This window comes from Musca autumnalis, unplaced genomic scaffold (assembly GCF_047663935.1).
Source record: "Musca autumnalis isolate F117 unplaced genomic scaffold, ASM4766393v1 scaffold_2, whole genome shotgun sequence".
In the NCBI taxonomy this organism is placed as follows: Eukaryota; Metazoa; Arthropoda; class Insecta; order Diptera; family Muscidae; genus Musca; species Musca autumnalis.
The window spans coordinates 10,603,339-10,624,417 of NW_027411755.1; the positions used below are offsets into that span (position 1 = coordinate 10,603,339).

The 21,079-nt window shown below is 35.3% G+C and overlaps 1 protein-coding gene across 1 annotated transcript in view; it reads right to left on the reverse strand.

Annotated features, from left to right (window-relative positions):
- The window catches only part of Ca-Ma2d (Ca[2+] channel Muscle-specific alpha2/delta subunit), a 55,293-nt gene that overhangs the window by 6,374 nt on the left and 27,840 nt on the right, over positions 1–21,079 (reverse strand). The window contains exons 2-11 of the mRNA XM_073966920.1: positions 11,551–11,632; positions 11,093–11,459; positions 10,521–11,035; positions 9,987–10,346; positions 9,750–9,920; positions 4,000–4,077; positions 3,421–3,940; positions 2,319–2,824; positions 2,009–2,251; positions 1,855–1,948 (exon numbers count right to left, since the gene is read on the reverse strand). Coding sequence (XP_073823021.1) covers positions 1,855–1,948; positions 2,009–2,251; positions 2,319–2,824; positions 3,421–3,940; positions 4,000–4,077; positions 9,750–9,920; positions 9,987–10,346; positions 10,521–11,035; positions 11,093–11,459; positions 11,551–11,632 — 2,936 coding nt within the window. The remainder of the gene's footprint in view (positions 1–1,854; positions 1,949–2,008; positions 2,252–2,318; positions 2,825–3,420; positions 3,941–3,999; positions 4,078–9,749; positions 9,921–9,986; positions 10,347–10,520; positions 11,036–11,092; positions 11,460–11,550; positions 11,633–21,079) is intronic.

The window sequence follows — 21,079 nt, forward strand, 5'->3', positions numbered from 1 at the left end:
ATCCACGTTTATTGGTCAGATGGTCGGTGAAAAAATATTCTTTAAAAAATCCACGTTTATTGGTCAGATGGTCGGTGAAAAAATATTCTTTAAAAAATCCACGTTTATTGGTCAGATGGTCGGTGAAAAAATATTCTTTAAAAAATCCACGTTTATTGGTCAGATGGTCGGTGAAAAAATATTCTTTAAAAAATCCACGTTTATTGATCAGATGGTCGGTGAAAAATATTCTTTAAAAAATCCACGTTTATTGGTCCTATGGTCGGTGAAAAATATTCTTTAAAAAATCCACGTTTATTGGTCATATGGTCGGTGAAAAATATTCTTTAAAAAATCCACGTTTATTGGTCATATGGTCGGTGAAAAATATTCTTTAACAAATCCACGTTTATTGGCCAGATGGTCGGTGAAAATATATTCTTTAAAAAATCCATGTTTATTGGCCAGATGGTCGGTGAAAATATATTCTTTAAAAAATCCATGTTTATTGGCCAGATGGTCGGTGAAAAATATTCTTTAAAAAATCCACGTTTATTGGTCAGATGGTGAAAAATATTCTTTAAAAAAATCCACGTTTATTGGTCAGATGGTCGGTGAAAAATATTCTTTAAAAAATCCACGTTTATTGGTCAGATGGTCGGTGAAAAATATTCTTAAAAAATCCACGTTTATTTGTCAGATGGTCGGTGAAAAATATTCTTTAAAAAATCCACGTTTATTGTTCAGATGGTCGGTGAAAAATATTCTTTAAAAAATCCACGTTTATTGGTCAGATGGTCGGTGAAAAATATTCTTTAAAAAATCCACGTTTATTGGTCAGATGGTCGGTGAAAAATATTCTTTAAAAAATCCACGTTAATTGGTCGGATTCTCGGTGAAAAATATTCTTTAAAAAATCCACTTTAATTGGTCGGATTCTCGGTGAAAAATATTCTTTAAAAAATCCACGTTAATTGGTCGGATTCTCGGTGAAAAATATTCTTTAAAAAATCCACGTTAATTGGTCGGATTCTCGGTGAAAAATATTCTTTTTAAAAACCACGTTTATTGGTCAAATTTTCGGTGAAAAATATTCTTTAAAAAATCCACGTTTATTGGCCAGATGGTCGGTGAAAATATATTCTTTAAAAAATCCACGTTTATTGGTCAGATGGTCGGTGAAAATAAACCTTTAAAAAATCCACGTTTATTGGTCTGATGGTCCATGAAAAATTATTCTTTAAAAATCCACGTTTATCGGCCATATGGTCGGTGAAAATATATTCTTTAAAAAATCCACTTTTATTGGCCAGATGGTCGGTGAAAAATATTGTATAAAAAATCCACGTTTATTGGTCAGATGGTCGGTGAAAAATATTCTTTAAAAATCCACGTTTATTGGTCAGATGGTCGGTGAAAAATATTCTTTAAAAAATCCACGTTTATTGGTCAGATGGTCGGTGAAAAATATTCTTTAAAAAATCCACGTGTATTGTTCAGATGGTCGGTGAAAAACATTCTTTAAAAAATCCAGGTTTATTGGTCTGATGGTCGGTGAAAAATATTCTTTAAAAATCCACGTTTATTGGTCAGATGGTCGGTGAAAAATATTCTTTAAAAAATCCACGTTTATTGGTCAGATGGTCGGTGAAAAATATTCTTTAAAAAATCCACGTTTATTGGTCAGATGGTCGGTGAAAATAAACCTTTAAAAAATACACGTTTATTGGTCAGATGGTCGGTTAAAATATTCTTTAAAAAATCCATGTTTATTGGTCAGATGGTCGGTGAAAAATATTCTTTAAAAAATCCCTGTTTATAGGTCGTCTCGTTCACCTAAAGTCTGAAGATATAAATATCTGTGTGGTAACTTACATGGTGCACCCTGGGCCCACATTTGTATGCGACTGTAATGCCAAAAGATCTTGGCCACCAACCATTTCCAGGCCATGTTGAACATTTTCAAGGGCTGAAATAAAGAAAAAATATATGTAAGAGTTCTTTTTCCGCAACACCATATTCAACTTACATCCAAAATTGATGTAGCATCATTGAAACGATCCGTGCTATTCGGACACAGCGACTGATAATCATAGACAATAATTTCCTTGAAATAATTGGCATCCACCATGGCCTGCATAATTTCAGCATGATATACACCGAAAAAGATACCCGTGTGATTGGGATTATGGGCCAAGATAATATAGCCATTGTTATCGATGACATAGCATTCCTTTTCATCACTGTTGCAGGTCTTGATGCAGCCATTACACTGTAAGAGAATGAATACACATTAATTCTCCTCCTTTTTTATTGCAGAATCTCTTTGGAATACTTACATTATCCATACTGGTTATGTTGTAGAACCGTTCATACATCAAAGCATAGGAAAATTGAAAACCCACCACACAGGCCGGTGCCTCCTTGCCACCATCTCGGGGGAAAATGGCATGTGAGGCCATTACCTGTAACGTTTTGTGCTCCTGAGGATCGGCAGCATGTTTCACCGAATAAACAAATGTTTCTGTCAACTCTGAGTGATGTTGCAGAATGGCACTACGATACCATGTCTCATCTATGGCCTTGGTGTGATAATCACCAAATTCACGATCATTGTTATTTTCCTCTTCGGCATAAATGAATTGCCAACGTGTCAGACCGCTCATTGTGGCCACAAATCGCTGACTTGCCCCAAAACGTTCAATCAAGGCCCGCTCCTCATCATTTTTGAATTTCCAAACACCATAACTGGAATAGGTTACCTTGGCATCGAAGATCAGCAGCTGGACCAATTCTTTATTGCAATAATAGGCATCCTCATCCAAATTGGTACGGCTACAGTTTCCTAAAAGTCGAGGGGAATTTCAAGAGATATTAGTTTGAGTTTTATGGTGGGTGCTAATTTTTAGGTTAGTAAGGGAGCAGGTCCATAAATTCCTTAGTTAAAATATGTGGCTTACTTCTTTGTCGAAAATAATTTCTTCTCGCAGCTTTGCAAAGAAAGAATTACAAGGTAATCTCATTATTATTAGTTTTTCTATGGAAATCGGTAATGGGCAGGAGAGTGCAGCAGTAGCAGAACCATGGATGAGAAATTGAATATTAAAAACTAATTCTAAAAAAGTCAACCCAAAGCTTGAGTTATCTTTCTAAAGACGGTTTGGAATATGGGAGTGTTAACAAGAGATGGTAGACAAATACCTTTAACTGAGACGTACGTATAGCCTGAGCTAATTACTATTCCTATATTTTTTTCCAATAATTTGATTGTCTTCTTTTATAGATTTGGAATAAAGGAGGGTAAAGGGACACTAATAACTTCTAAAATGGAAAGCTGTAGTGCTCACAACGGGGTTGCATGGAGAAAACGAAAATTACAACTACCATAAAAAAAACTTACTCCTCTAACCTATCGAAACCAAATAGAAATTCTCTACTTACCATTTCCCTCACTGTCGACATCATCTTCATACTGTTCATACCAACCCCAATCGGGTTGAACCATTTTCTTCAAGAAATGCCGCAACTCATCTTCGGGCGTCTTAAATTCATGTCCCTCCAAATAATGATATTTACAATAGACCCAGTCGGGATGGACTTTCCAATTGTCACCAGTAAAGAAATCCGAAATGTTCACTTTCATGTGAATATTTTTCAGAACTTCATCACCAACTTTAATCCATGTTTTGCCATAAGTACTTGGCAGGACAATACCCAAACTAAAGGGTGTATTCGGTAGCGGGGCAAAGAAATAATCTTGTTGTTGATCAATCACCCTACGCATTCTGTCATAATGCATTTTAACACTGATGCCAATCAATTCGCCTGTTTCATTTTTCACCAGACGTTCACGTAGTTTGCGAATTAACGGTCCCGGTTCACGTGGTATATCGTCTTCGGAAAGTTGCTCCACCTCGGTAAAATCGATACTATTGTAATTGGGGTTCATGACACCGTTGTACTGTAAATAAATGGAAGGTCATAAACGAAGAATTTAGGAAAGGTAAATGCCATACTTACTCCTATGGGTCTTAGATCAGGATGCAGCAGTACATAGCCATTGTTGGAGACCACAAATGAATAACCATTTACACCAAGCTGAAAATAAGAAGTGTTTTACAGTTAGGATTAATTTCATAATGTGCGTGGACATGAAACACTTTCAAAAAATTAAAAATCCATTTGGACCCATGAAGATATGGGATTTTTAATGAATATTTTTCATAGCGTGGATTTCTTAAGAATAATTTCGAGGGTCTATACAAGGCGTGGATTTTTTTAAGAATTTTTTTCGAGGGTCTATACAAGGCGTGGATTTTTTAAGAATTGTTTTCAAGGCCCTATAAAAGGCTTGGAAGTTTTAAGAATTTTTTTCGAGGGTCTATACAAGGCGTGGATTTTTTAAGAATTTTTTTCGAGGGTTTATACAAGGCGTGGATTTTTAAAGATTTTTTTCGAGGCACTATACAAGGCGTGGATTTTTTAAGAATTTTTTTCGAGAGTCCATACAAGGCGTGGATTTTTTAAGAATTTTTTTCGAGAGTCCATACAAGCCGTGGATTTTTTAAGAATTTTTTTCGAGAGTCCATACAAGGCGTGGATTTTTTAAGAATTTTTTTCGAGAGTCCATACAAGGCGTGGATTTTTTAAGAATTTTTTTCGAGAGTCTATACAAGGCGTGGATTTTTTAAGAATTTTTTTCGAGGGTCTATACAAGGCGTGGATTTTTTAAGATTTTTTGAGGGTCTAAACAAGTCGTGGGTATTTTAAGATTTTTTTTCAAAGGTCTATACAAGGTGTGGATTTTTTAAGATTTTTTTTTTCAAAGGTCTATACAAGGTGTGGATTTTTTAAGATTTTTTTTAAAGGTCTATACAAGGCGTGGATTTTGTAAGAATTTTTTTCGAGGGTTTATACATGGCGTGGATTTTTAAGAATTTTTTGTCGAGGGTCCAACAAGGCGTGGATTTTTAAGAATTTTTTGTCGAGAGTCCATACAAGGCGTGGATTTTTTAAGAATTTTTTTCGAGAGTCTATACAAGGCGTGGATTTTTTAAGAATTTTTTTCGAGGGTCTATACAAGGCGTGGATTTTTTAAGATTTTTTGAGGGTCTAAACAAGTCGTGGGTATTTTAAGATTTTTTTTCAAAGGTCTATACAAGGTGTGGATTTTTTAAGATTTTTTTTTCAAAGGTCTATACAAGGTGTGGATTTTTTAAGATTTTTTTTATAGGTCTATACAAGGCGTGGATTTTGTAAGAATTTTTTTCGAGGGTTTATACATGGCGTGGATTTTTAAGAATTTTTTGTCGAGGGTCCAACAAGGCGTGGATTTTTAAGAATTTTTTGTCTAGGGTCCATACAAGGCGTGGATTTTTTTCAGAATTTTATCGAGGGTCTATATAAGGTGAGGATGTTGTAAGAATTTTTTTTCGAGAGTCCATACAAGGAGTGGATTTTTTAAGAATTTTTTTCGAGAGTCCATACACAAGGCGTGGATTTTTTAAGAATTTTTTTCGAGAGTCCATACAAGGCGTGGATTTTTTAAGAATTTTTTTCGAGAGTCCATACAAGGCGTGGATTTTTTAAGAATTTTTTTCGAGAGTCCATACAAGGCGTGGATTTTTTAAGAATTTTTTTCGAGAGTCCATACAAGGCGTGGATTTTTTAAGAATTTTTTTCGAGAGTCCATACAAGGCGTGGATTTTTTAAGAATTTTTTTCGAGAGTCCATACAAGGCGTGGATTTTTTAAGAATTTTTTTCGAGAGTCCATACAAGGCGTGGATTTTTTAAGAATTTTTTTCGAGAGTCCATACAAGGCGTGGATTTTTTAAGAATTTTTTTCGAGAGTCCATACAAGGCGTGGATTTTTTAACAATTTTTTTCGACGGTCTATACAAGGCGTGGTGGATTTTTTAAGAATTTTTTTGGAGAGTCCATACAAGGCGTGGATTTTTTAAGAATTTTTTCGAGGGTCTAAACAAGGCGTGGATGTTTTAAGAATTTTTTTCGAGGGTCTAAACAAGGCGTGGATGTTTTAAGAATTTTTTTCGAGGGTCCATACAAGGCGTGGATTTTTTAAGAATTTTTTTCGAGAGTCCATACAAGGCGTGGATTTTTTAAGAATTTTTTTCGAGAGTCCATACAAGGCGTGGATTTTTTAAGAATTTTTTTCGAGAGTCCATACAAGGCGTGTATTTTTTAAGAATTTTTTTCGAGAGTCCATACAAGGCGTGGATTTTTTAAGAATTTTTTTCGAGAGTCCATACAAGGCGTGGATTTTTTAAGAATTTTTTTCGAGAGTCCATACAAGGCGTGGATTTTTTAAGAATTTTTTTCGAGAGTCCATACAAGGCGTGGATTTTTTAAGAATTTTTTTCGAGAGTCCATACAAGGCGTGGATTTTTTAAGAATTTTTTTCGAGAGTCCATACAAGGCGTGGATTTTTTAAGAATTTTTTTCGAGAGTCCATACAAGGCGTGGATTTTTTAAGAATTTTTTTCGAGAGTCCATACAAGGCGTGGATTTTTTAAGAATTTTTTTCGAGAGTCCATACAAGGCGTGGATTTTTTAAGAATTTTTTTCGAGAGTCCATACAAGGCGTGGATTTTTTAAGAATTTTTTTCGAGAGTCCATACAAGGCGTGGATTTTTTAAGAATTTTTTTCGAGAGTCCATACAAGGCGTGGATTTTTTAAGAATTTTTTTCGAGAGTCCATACAAGGCGTGGATTTTTTAAGAATTTTTTTCGAGAGTCCATACAAGGCGTGGATTTTTTAAGAATTTTTTTCGAGAGTCCATACAAGGCGTGGATTTTTTAAGAATTTTTTTCGAGAGTCCATACAAGGCGTGGATTTTTTAAGAATTTTTTTCGAGAGTCCATACAAGGCGTGGATTTTTTAAGAATTTTTTTCGAGAGTCCATACAAGGCGTGGATTTTTTAAGAATTTTTTTCGAGAGTCCATACAAGGCGTGGATTTTTTAAGAATTTTTTTCGAGAGTCCATACAAGGCGTGGATTTTTTAAGAATTTTTTTCGAGAGTCCATACAAGGCGTGGATTTTTTAAGAATTTTTTTCGAGAGTCCATACAAGGCGTGGATTTTTTAAGAATTTTTTTCGAGAGTCCATACAAGGCGTGGATTTTTTAAGAATTTTTTTCGAGAGTCCATACAAGGCGTGGATTTTTTAAGAATTTTTTTCGAGAGTCCATACAAGGCGTGGATTTTTTAAGAATTTTTTTCGAGAGTCCATACAAGGCGTGGATTTTTTAAGAATTTTTTTCGAGAGTCCATACAAGGCGTGGATTTTTTAAGAATTTTTTTCGAGAGTCCATACAAGGCGTGGATTTTTTAAGAATTTTTTTCGAGAGTCCATACAAGGCGTGGATTTTTTAAGAATTTTTTTCGAGAGTCCATACAAGGCGTGGATTTTTTAAGAATTTTTTTCGAGAGTCCATACAAGGCGTGGATTTTTTAAGAATTTTTTTCGAGAGTCCATACAAGGCGTGGATTTTTTAAGAATTTTTTTCGAGAGTCCATACAAGGCGTGGATTTTTTAAGAATTTTTTTCGAGAGTCCATACAAGACGTGGATTTTTTAAGAATTTTTTTCGAGAGTCCATACAAGGCGTGGATTTTTTAAGAATTTTTTTCGAGAGTCCATACAAGGCGTGGATTTTTTAAGAATTTTTTTCGAGAGTCCATACAAGGCGTGGATTTTTTAAGAATTTTTTTCGAGAGTCCATACAAGGCGTGGATTTTTTAAGAATTTTTTTCGAGAGTCCATACAAGGCGTGGATTTTTTAAGAATTTTTTTCGAGAGTCCATACAAGGCGTGGATTTTTTAAGAATTTTTTTCGAGAGTCCATACAAGGCGTGGATTTTTTAAGAATTTTTTTCGAGAGTCCATACAAGGCGTGGATTTTTTAAGAATTTTTTTCGAGAGTCCATACAAGGCGTGGATTTTTTAAGAATTTTTTTCGAGAGTCCATACAAGGCGTGGATTTTTTAAGAATTTTTTTCGAGAGTCCATACAAGGCGTGGATTTTTTAAGAATTTTTTTCGAGAGTCCATACAAGGCGTGGATTTTTTAAGAATTTTTTTCGAGAGTCCATACAAGGCGTGGATTTTTTAAGAATTTTTTTCGAGAGTCCATACAAGGCGTGGATTTTTTAAGAATTTTTTTCGAGAGTCCATACAAGGCGTGGATTTTTTAAGAATTTTTTTCGAGAGTCCATACAAGGCGTGGATTTTTTAAGAATTTTTTTCGAGAGTCCATACAAGGCGTGGATTTTTTAAGAATTTTTTTCGAGAGTCCATACAAGGCGTGGATTTTTTAAGAATTTTTTTCGAGAGTCCATACAAGGCGTGGATTTTTTAAGAATTTTTTTCGAGAGTCCATACAAGGCGTGGATTTTTTAAGAATTTTTTTCGAGGGTCTATGCAAGGCGTGGATTTTTTAAGAATGTTTTTCGAGGGTCTATGCAAGGCGTGGATTTTTTAAGAATTTTTTTTCGAGGGTCTATACAAGGCGTGGATTTTTTAAGAATTTTTTTCGAGGGTCTATGCAAGGCGTGGATTTTTTAAGAATGTTTTTCGAGGGTCTATGCAAGGCGTGGATTTTTTAAGAATGTTTTTCGAGGGTCTATGCAAGGCGTGGATTTTTTAAGAATTTTTTTTCGAGGGTCTATACAAGGCGTGGATTTTTTAAGAATTTTTTGGTGTATACACAAGGTGTGGATTTTTTAAAATTTTTTGGGGGTATACACAAGGCGTGGATTTTTTAAGAATTTTTTTCGAGAGTCCATACAAGGCGTGGATTTTTTAAGAATTTTTTTCGAGAGTCCATACAAGGCGTGGATTTTTTAAGAATTTTTTTCGAGAGTCCATACAAGGCGTGGATTTTTTAAGAATTATTTTCGAGAGTCCATACAAGGCGTGGATTTTTTAAGAATTTTTTTCGAGAGTCCATACAAGGCGTGGATTTTTTAAGAATTTTTTTCGAGAGTCCATACAAGGCGTGGATTTTATAAGAATTTTTTTCTAGGGTCTATACAAGGCGTAGATTTTTTAAGATTTTTTCGATGGTCTAAATAAGGCTTGGATTTTTTAAGAAATTTTTTTCGAAGGTCTATACAACGCGTGAATTTTTTAAGATTTTTTTCGAGGGTCTATACAAGGCGTGGATTTTTTAAGAATTTTTTTCGAGGGTCTATACAAGGCGTGGATTTTTTAAGATTTTTTTTCGAGGGTCTATAAATGGCGTGGATGTGGATGTGTGGTGTGGATTTTTTAAGTTTTTTTTCGAGGGTCTATACAACGTGTGGAGTTTGTAAGATTTTTTTCGAGGGTCTATAAAACGTGTGGATTTTTTAAGATTTTTTTCGAGGGTCTATACAAGGCTTGGATTTGTAAAGAATATGTTGTCCAACACTATCGGACCACTAAACATGAACTTTTAAAGAATATTTTGTCCAACACTATCGGACCCACTAAACGTGAATTTTTAAAGAATATTTTGTCCAACACCATCAGACCACTAAACGTGGATTTTAAAGAATATTTTGTCCAATACCATGAGACCATTAAATGTACATTTTTTATGAACGTGGATTTTTAAAGAATATTTTTTCATGGACCATTAGACCCCTAAACATGGATTTTTAAAGAATTTTCATCGACCGTTAGGAAATGTACCGTATATTTAATTAAAATTTCATTCGTCGAAAGTGGCTTCATGTCTTCTATTCCAAACAATACATTACGACTTACTTTATATGGCAATGTCAGCTTATCAATATCCTCCACCGGTACATCAGTGCCAGCTACTCCCAATAGACGTGCCTTCTTCGTAGAATTCGGTTTCAGATAGGAACGATCGAATGCTGGTACACCCACTGCTATCATTAGACGGGCTTGTGTTGAATTGCCTTCGGGTTTATACTAAAAAAGAAAACCAAATTTGCAAAGTTTTCTACGGCAAAATAAACATCAAAATTTACTACCAACCGTTTTATCCGTAAATGCATGAGTCCAGGTGGGCGGATGATCCACATCTTGTAGCACCAGAGGTGTTGCTATTACATCAACATATTTAAGAGATTCATCTTGGACCTCATCCAGCGTTTGGACATGAGAATAATAACCCCGGTTCAGGCATGCCATCCATTGTATCTCCTCCACTTTGGTAACTTCCTTGCCCAGTAGATAGGTAAAAATGCGTACATTCATACTCATCGTACCATTTTCTGGGTCACCCCAGTTATAGGTTTGAAACACCTCCGTTGTGTTGCCAGCCACACCATCAGTGACCACCATAATGGCCTGGTTGCATTTGTGGGTGGTATTACAGTCCCGTTTTATATAATACTGTTGGGAAAAAGAAGTTAGTTAGAAGATTGGAAAAAAGTTTGTAATAATAGGAATAACAATTCCCTCGGATCGTATTTTCTTTGACACTATTCTTCTAATAGAAACCAGTACATCATCTTACATCCCTCCCGCCCTGTCCTGGTTTCTATCAAAGGAATAACCTCAATTCACCTCTTTAAGCAATTCAAATGCCTTGGTATATGCTATGGTCAAATTTGCATATCCCGTAGGTTTTAACTTGCTTATGGCATGATTAAAAACTCGAATATTTTCCGGGGTTGCCTGAACCAATGCATCCTTGAAGCAGGGTATAACTTCATCCACCGTTGCCGAGTAGTTGAAAATCGTAAAAAAGTCATTGTTCGAAAAGGTATCCAAAATGCTGCGTATTGTAAATTTGGCCACGTGCTGAGGAAACCCTACCATGGACCCTGAATTATCCAGTAGAATTACAATATCCTTGGAACAGGTGGCCGTTTCAATATACCATGAACGCTTGCGACAATCATAGATGTCGGCATTGCTGTTTTCATCCGATTCATCCCATTGGATGGCAGGAAAATGTCTTAAAATACCCGTATCAGAGCCAAAATATTGCCATGACAAGGCCGGGTCGGATTTGTAGTTTTGTCGAAAAATCTCATCCAAGGCCTCTGTCCACATTATGGCCTCCAAGACAGGGGGATCTAAGAGATACAATAACAAAATAATAACGAAGAAAATAAGGAAATCTTCTTACTCACGTTTATCATAAACATTTGACGGCACATGTACCGCACTATGTTCCGTATCCACTGAAATATTATAGAAATGTGTATCTGGATTCAAATTGAAATCTTTGTACATGCCAGCATTTGTCTCCACCAATGCCCCGATAAGCTCCTCTGAACTATGATTTTCAAATTTCGAAAATTTACTCGAATAATATGTGAAATTTTCCGCCTCTGTTTCATTGAATTCGAAATTTTCATATTCTCTCTCAGCCATTTCCATTATACAACGCACAGCCTCCATTTTGCGGGCCAACATACGGCCCACATTTTTCGTTATCGACTGGATAAGTTCTTTGCCATTTTTGAACTCCACTCGAGCATTATATTCTTTGTATTTCTGATCGATTAAAGGGGAAGGGTTTTTTTATTATTGCAGTATTTTTTATTATTTTAAGATTATCATAATAATATAACATGCGTCTACTTACTGCTTTGATTTCTTTAGATTTTGTCATTATCTGGGCGAGCTCCCACAGCTCGTCACCAAATTGACTGGCCCATTTTGCAACACTAAAAAGAAAGAGAGAGAGGGATAAATTATCATGTGACCGAAATATAAGTAAAATTATGCGAAAGGTTAGCATGCCCGAAATGTACGCTGAATGAGTCTGGGTTCGATTCCCAGGCCATTTTCAACGATGACAAAAAACCCCCCAGCGTAATGGTGGCTTACATTTCGCTAAGCTAAACAGGAGGTCCCTACCATTGAGTAACATATAAAATTGGTCTGCATTTTAATATAAGAGAAGTCTCCCCTTGTCCTTTAAGGGACAATTTCTGGAATTTTTTTATCCGATGAGTCCATGTGGGCGGCTGATCCATGTCCAGAGTCGTTGCTATCACATCCACATATTTTAGAGATTCATCTTGCAAGTGTAGGTCAGTTTTTTTGCTGGCTGTCGTCATAACTCAAATAAACAACTTTCTCCTCTCGCTAGATATTGCTGTATGCAATTTTTTCGAAAATCTAAATATTCATTTCACTCTTTTTTAAAATTGAAAGATGGGGGGCACCTTAATGATAAAAAATATATTAAAATAAGTTTAAATCAGTTTAGCATTCCCTGGTTTATGGTGGCTTATAAGTGTTGTCAACACTCATAAGCCACCATAAACCAGGGAATGCTAAACTGATTTAAACTTATTTTAATATATTTTTTATCATTAAGGTGCCCCCCATCTTTCAATTTTAAAAAAGAGTGAAATGAATATTTAGATTTTCGAAAAAATTGCTGTTTTTGTACCCTCAGCCTATAGACTAGCGAGGCTACATATTGATTTTGTAACGATAAAAAATGTGTCTTATCGAAATAACGTCCGTCTCGTGCCTGGTGACCACGTATACCTGAACCTCAGCCAGGGTTGTAGTTCTGCTTGTGCCGACGACAGCGGAAACAAATATCTCCCTGAACGAACGGAAGGGCCGATCATCGACCGAAGCAGGGACAGGACGCTCTTGAGGAAAGAAACACGATCAAAATGTTGGCCTAAACGTTCGCATCATTTCAACTAGTACTGCAAGTCGATAGGCCAAAGAAAAGAGGGCATACTTTCTACGTAAGTAGGGAACCCTCATCCATCTCGATGAGAAATTGCAAATTATCCGCATCAATCTCAAGATAGTGAACAGGCTTGACCAAGAAAAAAAACGAAAACCACTTTTGACCACAGCACGCTCATCAAAGGGCTGTCCTATCACCACCCAGACAGGACAACCCTCAAAAGGATGCTAAGTCAAAAGGGTATGTATCGTAAAGAGATTAAACCTGGAATACAGACAGCTGGGAAGTCTGAACCGTAACCGGCCTCTGTAGCTGGGCCTTCTACATCAAAGACTACGGTGAAGAAAGTCAACGGAGCAACCACACCGCAAGGCATAGAGTCCTAACCCGAGCCAAAAACCAAACCCTACGACCACTTCTGTCTGTTACCAAAAGATTGAGAGATGCAAGGATACGACCGTCAAGTTAGCCGCACAAGCTTCCTGTTCTCTTCGCACGGGTAACATATGTGAAAAAGCAGTAGACCAATGGTACCATAGCAGCTTAGTGTAACAGTCTGATAGTCAGGGAAAGATCAGTAATAATAGATGTCTGCTTAGCGATGATCGTCAGCGTCACATTTTGTTTTTGGACGAAGGGGAACCTGGCAAACACACGCAATTTGGTAGCGCTACCCCTACAGAAGAGTTATGGTCTTCTGTTGTGAAAATAACTAATCCTTAGAATTGTTTACTCTCAAAATAGATGGTCATAGCGAACTGTGGGTAGGGTGCCAACTAGCGGTTGTAAGTGTGAAGGAGATTCTCTGTTGGATTGTCACCTTCCCCTGTGAACTCCCCATGTATACTGGCAATACTCGGTAGGCAGTATCCCAATCTTCAGACTAGCACATGGAAATTGGTTAGCCACAGTCCGAGGAAAGGAGATTTTGTCATCAGGGTGTCAATAGATACTCAGCGGCAAAAATATCAATGGAAATTTTGGACTAGGATGGATAAAGCACCGCCTAGAGCAAAAGTAGTAGAAGAACAGAAGTAGCAACCACCTAGCATAATGCAGATAAATCTGCATCACTGTAGAGCGCCATGCAAGGAGCTCTAATCAAACTATCGTGATGGGTGCACAACAATGGTCTAGGAGTGAATCCGTTAAAGGCAGAACCTTAGAACATCCATTGGATCGTCACAACCATAGTATATACAATTCTTGCATATGGTTCTCTTTTATGGTGGAAAGCTTTGATCAATATATCGTATTTACATAAGATAAAAAAGTCCAAAGAGCGGCAGTCATACTAATCACCGGTGCCATGTCAAGCACTTTCATCCACTGAATCTTGTAGTGAGGGAACTGGCTACCAAGAGTGTACTCCGGCTCAAGGAGATAAATTCATGGCGCAGCTGCTAATATGGTCACGCATGCAATTCTACGACGATAGGGACTACCGATCGAATCGGAGGTAATCAGTGATAATATGTAAATAATCACAACTAGATTTCGACGGGATAAATGTACAAATACCCCACAGGAAGGGGCGGTCAAGGACTTCTAGAACAGTTTAAGAATACAATTATTTTCGCAGGCAGTATAAGGACCCAAAAGCTCTAAAAGCCCTACCAGCTAAAATAGTAGCAGCATAGAAATCTACGTAAAAGCATAGGTTTGATGCTGAGTTGGCAGACGCTGGTCAAAACACAATGGTTTCGGGTCAATCCGGGACGAAATAAGCCCCTGTTGTGGGATTAAAAATGATTGATGAACACCTTCTCGGGTACCTCCCTCACAAAAGTTGAAAATTGCTCTAAACAGTTAACCCTTCGTTGGACACCAATATTGTTTGTCATATTCGTAACACATGGGTCTGGCCAGACCCATATAATTTTTTATAATTTTTTAGTAAACTTAATTAACATTTTCATATAAAAAGTTGTAGAATATGTTTAAAGGACCCTAATCTTTAATAAATAATCGTTATTTGTCAAAAAACATGCCGAAAAACTATAAATTTAAATGATATTATCAAGTAGGTAAAACAGGACATATGCCTACGAAGTAAAAAATTCGTAGTTTTCTTGTCTCTATGCTCCAAAATTCTATTTATATTTCATTTTGAAGCACTATATTTTAGTTTTGGCCTATTATTCAGAATGAAGAGTGTCTATTTTATAACTTTACAGCTTATTGTAGTGCAATAACGATGATATCAAGAGGTAAATAAAGGCAAATATCCTAAGGATTTTCTTATAATTCATGTGGAGAATTCTATATTTGGACCAATCCACCCCATAAAAAGAGCAGAAAAGCTAAGTAATGGGTTTTATTAGTCCAGTTATGTGTATAATTGTCTAGAATACATGTGTAACCCTATTTGCAAGGGATTTTGTTAGGTTGTGGTACATTCACAAATTTCAAACCCATATCCTGCTTTTGCGACCTTTTTATGTGCAATTTTGAAGACATGGTAGGGTGAAATGCGACAAGTTTCATAAAATGGTATTCATTTTGTCAAATAATGTAGGAAAAATCAAATTTTAAGAAAAATTTCGGAAAATTTTCAGTAAAAAATGGGTGGGGTCTGACCAGACTCATGTGTTACGAATGTGATATGTATGTCAAAAAATCCTTGTAGCTCCTTTTCTGGTGATCCTATTGACTTCATGTTTCCTTCATTTGAAAGGTAACAAAATTTCATGAAGCTACCTGGAATCTCAGGTTCATAGCTTTATCGTAACCCAGTTTAAAATGCAAAATAAAATGAAAAAGGCCTGGCCAGACTCTGGTGTCCAACGGAGGGTTAAAGACTGTCCATTGATCTTTTGAAATTTTTATCGAAGTTAGTCCCTGTGTTCTGATTACACCGATATAATATTTTTCATGCTCAAGCCCATGCTTCCTGACATAATGGCCCAAAAACTCAAAAATGTAAGGGGTCGATTATCGATAGCAATTATCGTTGAGTGGAGTTGCCAGTTGTCAAAATTACTTTATGTATGGCAACCTTCAACTGAAGTTGCGAATCTCAGTTGACGAACCGGCTATTTTTCAGCAACCAGTTATTTTCAGTTGCAGTGAATATTTTCGAAGAAGCAAGAAGTAAAATTGAAAGGAAAAAAACATTTTCTTAGCAATTGTTGATTATTTGCATGACTAATTAATTTTGTGTATCAGCAAAACAACAGTTTGACATATTAATTGTTAAATTGAGTGCAAATCCAATGTGCACATGGTTTCCATCTATACAGCCGACAACACCAGGGAATTTCATTTTTGAATAAAAATGATTTTTGAAATTTTGCCTTTTAGGTCGAAGATAATTTTTAATGATTTTTTATTAATTTTCTCATTTAGAGTTAAGCTTGATGATCGGAAATTATTTGCAAGTGAAAAACGAAAGCCAAGGACTCGAACCCACATAGTCACCAAATTACGTTACCTGGTTTCACTGGTGGTAAAGCAGATCTTCGGACGTATCGACTATGTAATGCCTTCTCTGTCCTAAAACTTTTCGTTTTTCAAATGCAAATGTGTTTTATACATTTACGCAGATATTTGGCCGCTGAAATGTATTTTCTTCACGACAAACGCTTTTTTCGCTGCCTTTGAAGTTATAAGTTTTGACTTTGAACGCTAACACGCCATGACAACATTTTTTGATATATTTTCAAGGACGTTGGTTCAAATCCCAGCCTGGCTCAGTCTGTTTTTTATTTTTTGAAATTTTGCCTTTTAGGGCGAAGATCATTTTTAATGATTTTTTATTAATTTTCTCGTTTAGAGTTAAGGTTGATGATCGGAAATTATTTGCAAGTGAAATTATTTGCATTTGAAAAACAAAAAGTTCTTAGACAGAGAAGCCATTACATAGTCGATACGTCCGAAGATCTGGGCCCTATTCCACGAAACAACTTATCAACTTTTCATTTTGCACTTATCAATATTTTTGACAATGCTCAAAGTTAAGTGTTCCACAGAACCATTATTTTTTGATAAGTGATAAGTTGTTAATTATAAAGTGAGTTTGCTTACTTTTCAAAATAATGTAGCTCTTTTTTTGATTTCTGTTCCACAAACGTTATTTCTGCTAAGTGAAAAGTTGTAACGGCAAAGCGTATTTTGCTAAGATTTTGCAAAAAAATTTGCTCTTTCGTTCCACAGAAAACTCTGCATTTTGATTTTGCAGATCAAATTTTGATAAGTTTGCCTTAAATTTGCGAGGTAAACGTTCTCTTTGCCAATGTGCATTGTTAAAGCGAGATTTTGTTCGGAAATACTGAAAACACGGTTATGACAAGAAATTGTAAAGATTTTTCCGAACTTCTACCCTCTGAATCAACCATTCTACTTCGAACTCTCACTATCCGAAATTCCACCCTACGAACAACCCCATTCCGAACTTCCACCCTGCGAACAACCTCACAAATCGATGTTTCTCGATTTTACATTTAAACTAAACTCTATTTGAGAGACTATTTTTATTTATTACTATACCCTCCACCATAATATTTCATTTGTAACTCATCGAAATAATCATTTGCGACCCTTTAAGGTATATACATACATATACTTTTGATCAGCGTAAAATTCTAAGTTGATTTAACCACATCCGTCCGTCAGTCTGTTGTAATCACGCTATCTTCCGAACGAGTTGAGATAGGGGGATGAAATGCTGTTCACACGTGTCTTAAATCAAGTTGGAAGTTGAGCTTTGTTATAGCCCCCATATAGCAGTGCCGTCGATCTCAGCTATTTTAAGGCTTTTAGCTGCATTTTCAAAACGAATTAGTTTTAATATGCTTCCAAAACTTACCGACATAGGCCCATACCGTCCGATTTCAGCTATTTTAAGGTTTTTAGATACATTTCTAAAACGAATTAGTTATAATTTGACAAGTAACTTCTCTACTTTGTGGAGAAAGAAAACTAATTACTCTATGCCGAACATAACGCTTTTTACTTGTTTGATTTCGCTTAATTTTATTGTATTTTATTTTATTTGTATTTCCCTTCATTTTATTTTAGATTATTTTATTTCACTTAATTTTATTTATTTGTTAACTTTAGTTTAATTTAATTTTATTTCACTTCATTTTATAGTGTTTTATTTTTTTATTTTATTTTATTTCGTTTTATTTTTTATTTTATATTACTTCATTTGATTTATTTTGATCTTATTTTAATTTATTTCGTTTAATTATTATTTAATCTTTATTAAAATTATTTTATTTTATTTTTATTTCATATTAATTTATTTTGATTTATTTTTTTTAATTTTATTTAATTTTATTTTATTTCATTTTATTTTATTTTATTTTACTTTATTTCATTTTATTTTACTTTATTTCACTTAATTTTATTTTATTTCACTTTATTTTATTTTGTTTTATTTTAATTTATTTTATTCTATTTTATTTTTTATTTATTTTACTTTACTTTATTTTAATTTAATTTCATTTATTTCGTTTAATTTTATTTTATATTATTTTATTTTATATTATTTTATTTTATTTTATTTTATTTTATTTTATATTATATTATTTTATTTTAGTTTGTTTCATTTTATTTTAGTTTAATTTAATTTATTTAATTTTATTTGCTTTTAATAATATCAGTTTCATTTCATTTTTTCGCTCGTCTCAATTTTACATGTCTTATTTATTATTGCCAAGTAAAAAATAATGCAAAGATGATAAAACGTTCTGTGGAACAAATATCATTCACACTTTGCAAGAGAACTGAGAGACTTACCAATATGGCGGAAAAATTGAGCAAGAGAGCACAACAACTGTGCTAAAAGAACAGTGATAGACAAATTTGCTAAGTGCAAGGGAAATTGAAAAGTAATTTTGTGGAACAAAAAAAAGTTATCACTTTTCAAAATAACTACTTTTTGATAAATGCAAAATGAAAAGCGATAAGTTGTTTCGAGGAATAGGGCCCAGCTTTACCACCAGTGAAACCAGGTAACGTAATTTGGTGACTATGTGGGTTCGAGTCCTTGGCTTTCATTTTTCACTTGCAAATAATTTCCGATCATCAAGCTTAACTCTAAACGTCTGTTTCCTCCTCCGACAATTTCGAAACGATCCAATTTTGACACAATTTCTCCTCTATCAAATAGCCAACATCCTTCAATACGTTCGACAATGTAGATTGAGCCATGTAATTGTTGTAATCATTGTCATGAAACTTTTGGAAACTTCTCTTTGCAAAAAATCTCAACGCAGCGCACACTTTTAAAACTGGGGGTATTGCTGTTGATCTGTAATTTACTTTGAAGTCATCCTTTAACGTTTCCACAATGTAAACTGCGACATCCTTTGGCAATCGAAAATACACCTTAAACCTAAAATAATTCACTGATTATACAGATCTTTCCAACATGAGCTTCAACATACAGTGCAGACGGCAATTTCAGTGGATTCGACTTGTTTTTCAAATTTCTACTAATAGATGTCATGTCCTGATATTATATTCATCATTAAAAAAATAATTCCACTGAACTTATCATTTTAAAATTGTTTTTTTTTTTTGCGAAATGTGCCTTTCGGATTTAATATAGAGTTCAAAAGTTTGAAAAAACACTGATCGATAACACGTTTATCAACGACCTAGATGGGTTGACATCAATAATACAACATTTAAACTCAGTTGTGCTGACAATTGACAACGCAACTCAAGTTTAGTGGCAATGCATAATCGACCCCTAAATTTATTATCAAAACATTCGCATTTATTCGGAACGTCCCTAAACGTTAAGATATTGTATGCCCTCATTCTTAGGCTAACGAGGGCAAACACACTTACGATAAAAATGAGCCTCATCGATATAATGGTTTATACCCCACATATGTATGGACGAAATCCATGTCAGACAATTTGAAGTCGATTTAGCCATGTGCATCCGTCTGTTCAAAATTTCGCCTTATAGCATGTTCCCACGAGCGTTTGAATTACGTTGTTCGCCTGTCGAACGACGTACTCGAATTAACCCGTTTCCACGACACACATAAATCATTCATAGTAAGGGGTAGTTTACACTATATGTAAATGTCATATGACATGAAATTTTCCATCATTATATAGTCGCTAATATGTGCAATATTGGGGATTTTCTTTACGCCATTTACTTTGTGCGTCCACACCAGCAAAAATGTAATAAAATTACGTCTCCACATTGCCTGCGTGGGTAGATATGGAATGTTTTTATTTCGTGTCATATGACATTTACATTTAGTGTAAACTACCCCTAACATGCTTCATTCTTTCTCACTTGTTGTTTCCTCCTTATACTCTCAGCATTTATGCTAACGAGGGTATATACACTTTCATACGGGCAAAATTTGCCTCATCGAAATAATAGTTTTAGACCCCAAGTATGTTTGGACGAAATGTGTTAAAGACAATTTGGAGTTGATTTAGCAATGTCCGTCCGTCTGGCTGGCAGAAGCACACGATAACTCTCGAACGGATCAACTGATTCGGTCCGAAATTTGGCTTTCGTAATATTTTGTCCAAACTTAGTTGAAGTTCGAAGATGGGTTATATCGGTCCACTCCTTCCGGTACCTCCCCCACAAAAGTTCGGAAATGGTCGGAAAATTTGTGCGCACGATAACTATTGAAGGAAGTGTCCGATTTCGCCCATACTTTGCACATCGTAAATTGGTCCATTCCTTCGGGTACCTCCAACACAAATTTTCGGATAAGTTCAGTTTAGGACCTGCTCTCGAACCGCTTGGATTTTTGTTGTAGCAACTTGTATTCACTGCCACCCATACGACGGTATAAGTTTCATCAGGGGCAAGTCCATACTTTCTGAGAAAATAGCCTGAAAGGTACAAAAAACCCCTATGACACCGTGTGTAGTGGTTGGGCGCAAGATAACTTTCGAACGGATCAACCGATTCGGTCCGAAATTTACACCCCGAAGGGTGTAAAAACCCCCTATGGCACCATATGTAGTGGCTAGAGATACACTTCCATAATCGTCTATGTCGATCCATTCCTTTAAGTATTTTTGTCGGTTCATACGCCCAACATTTTTAAAACCCCTAAATACATACTTTTTTGGGAAACATTGTTTCAATATACACAGGCTGAGGGTATATCTGTGTCGGCAAAGCCGACTGATACTTTTTTACTTGTTTAATATATGAGTGGCTTTCATAGGACATCGATAATTTTTTTAAACAAAATCTCCATAAATGGAACTTCGAAAAAAATTGAAAAAAAATATGTATATTAATCAAACGATATTTGTGTTTTTGTCCTAGTCTGAGGGTAAATATCTTATATTATTTTCCTTGTTATTTTAAGTATTTTACTTATTGTTTATTCAAATCAAACCTTCTCAGTTGACGACCTTTCCTTATGTAAATCCTTTGCTTTTAACGAATTGGTTTCTCCTTGGGTGGCTCTTAGTTTGTACATACATATTTTATATGATTTATGCTAAC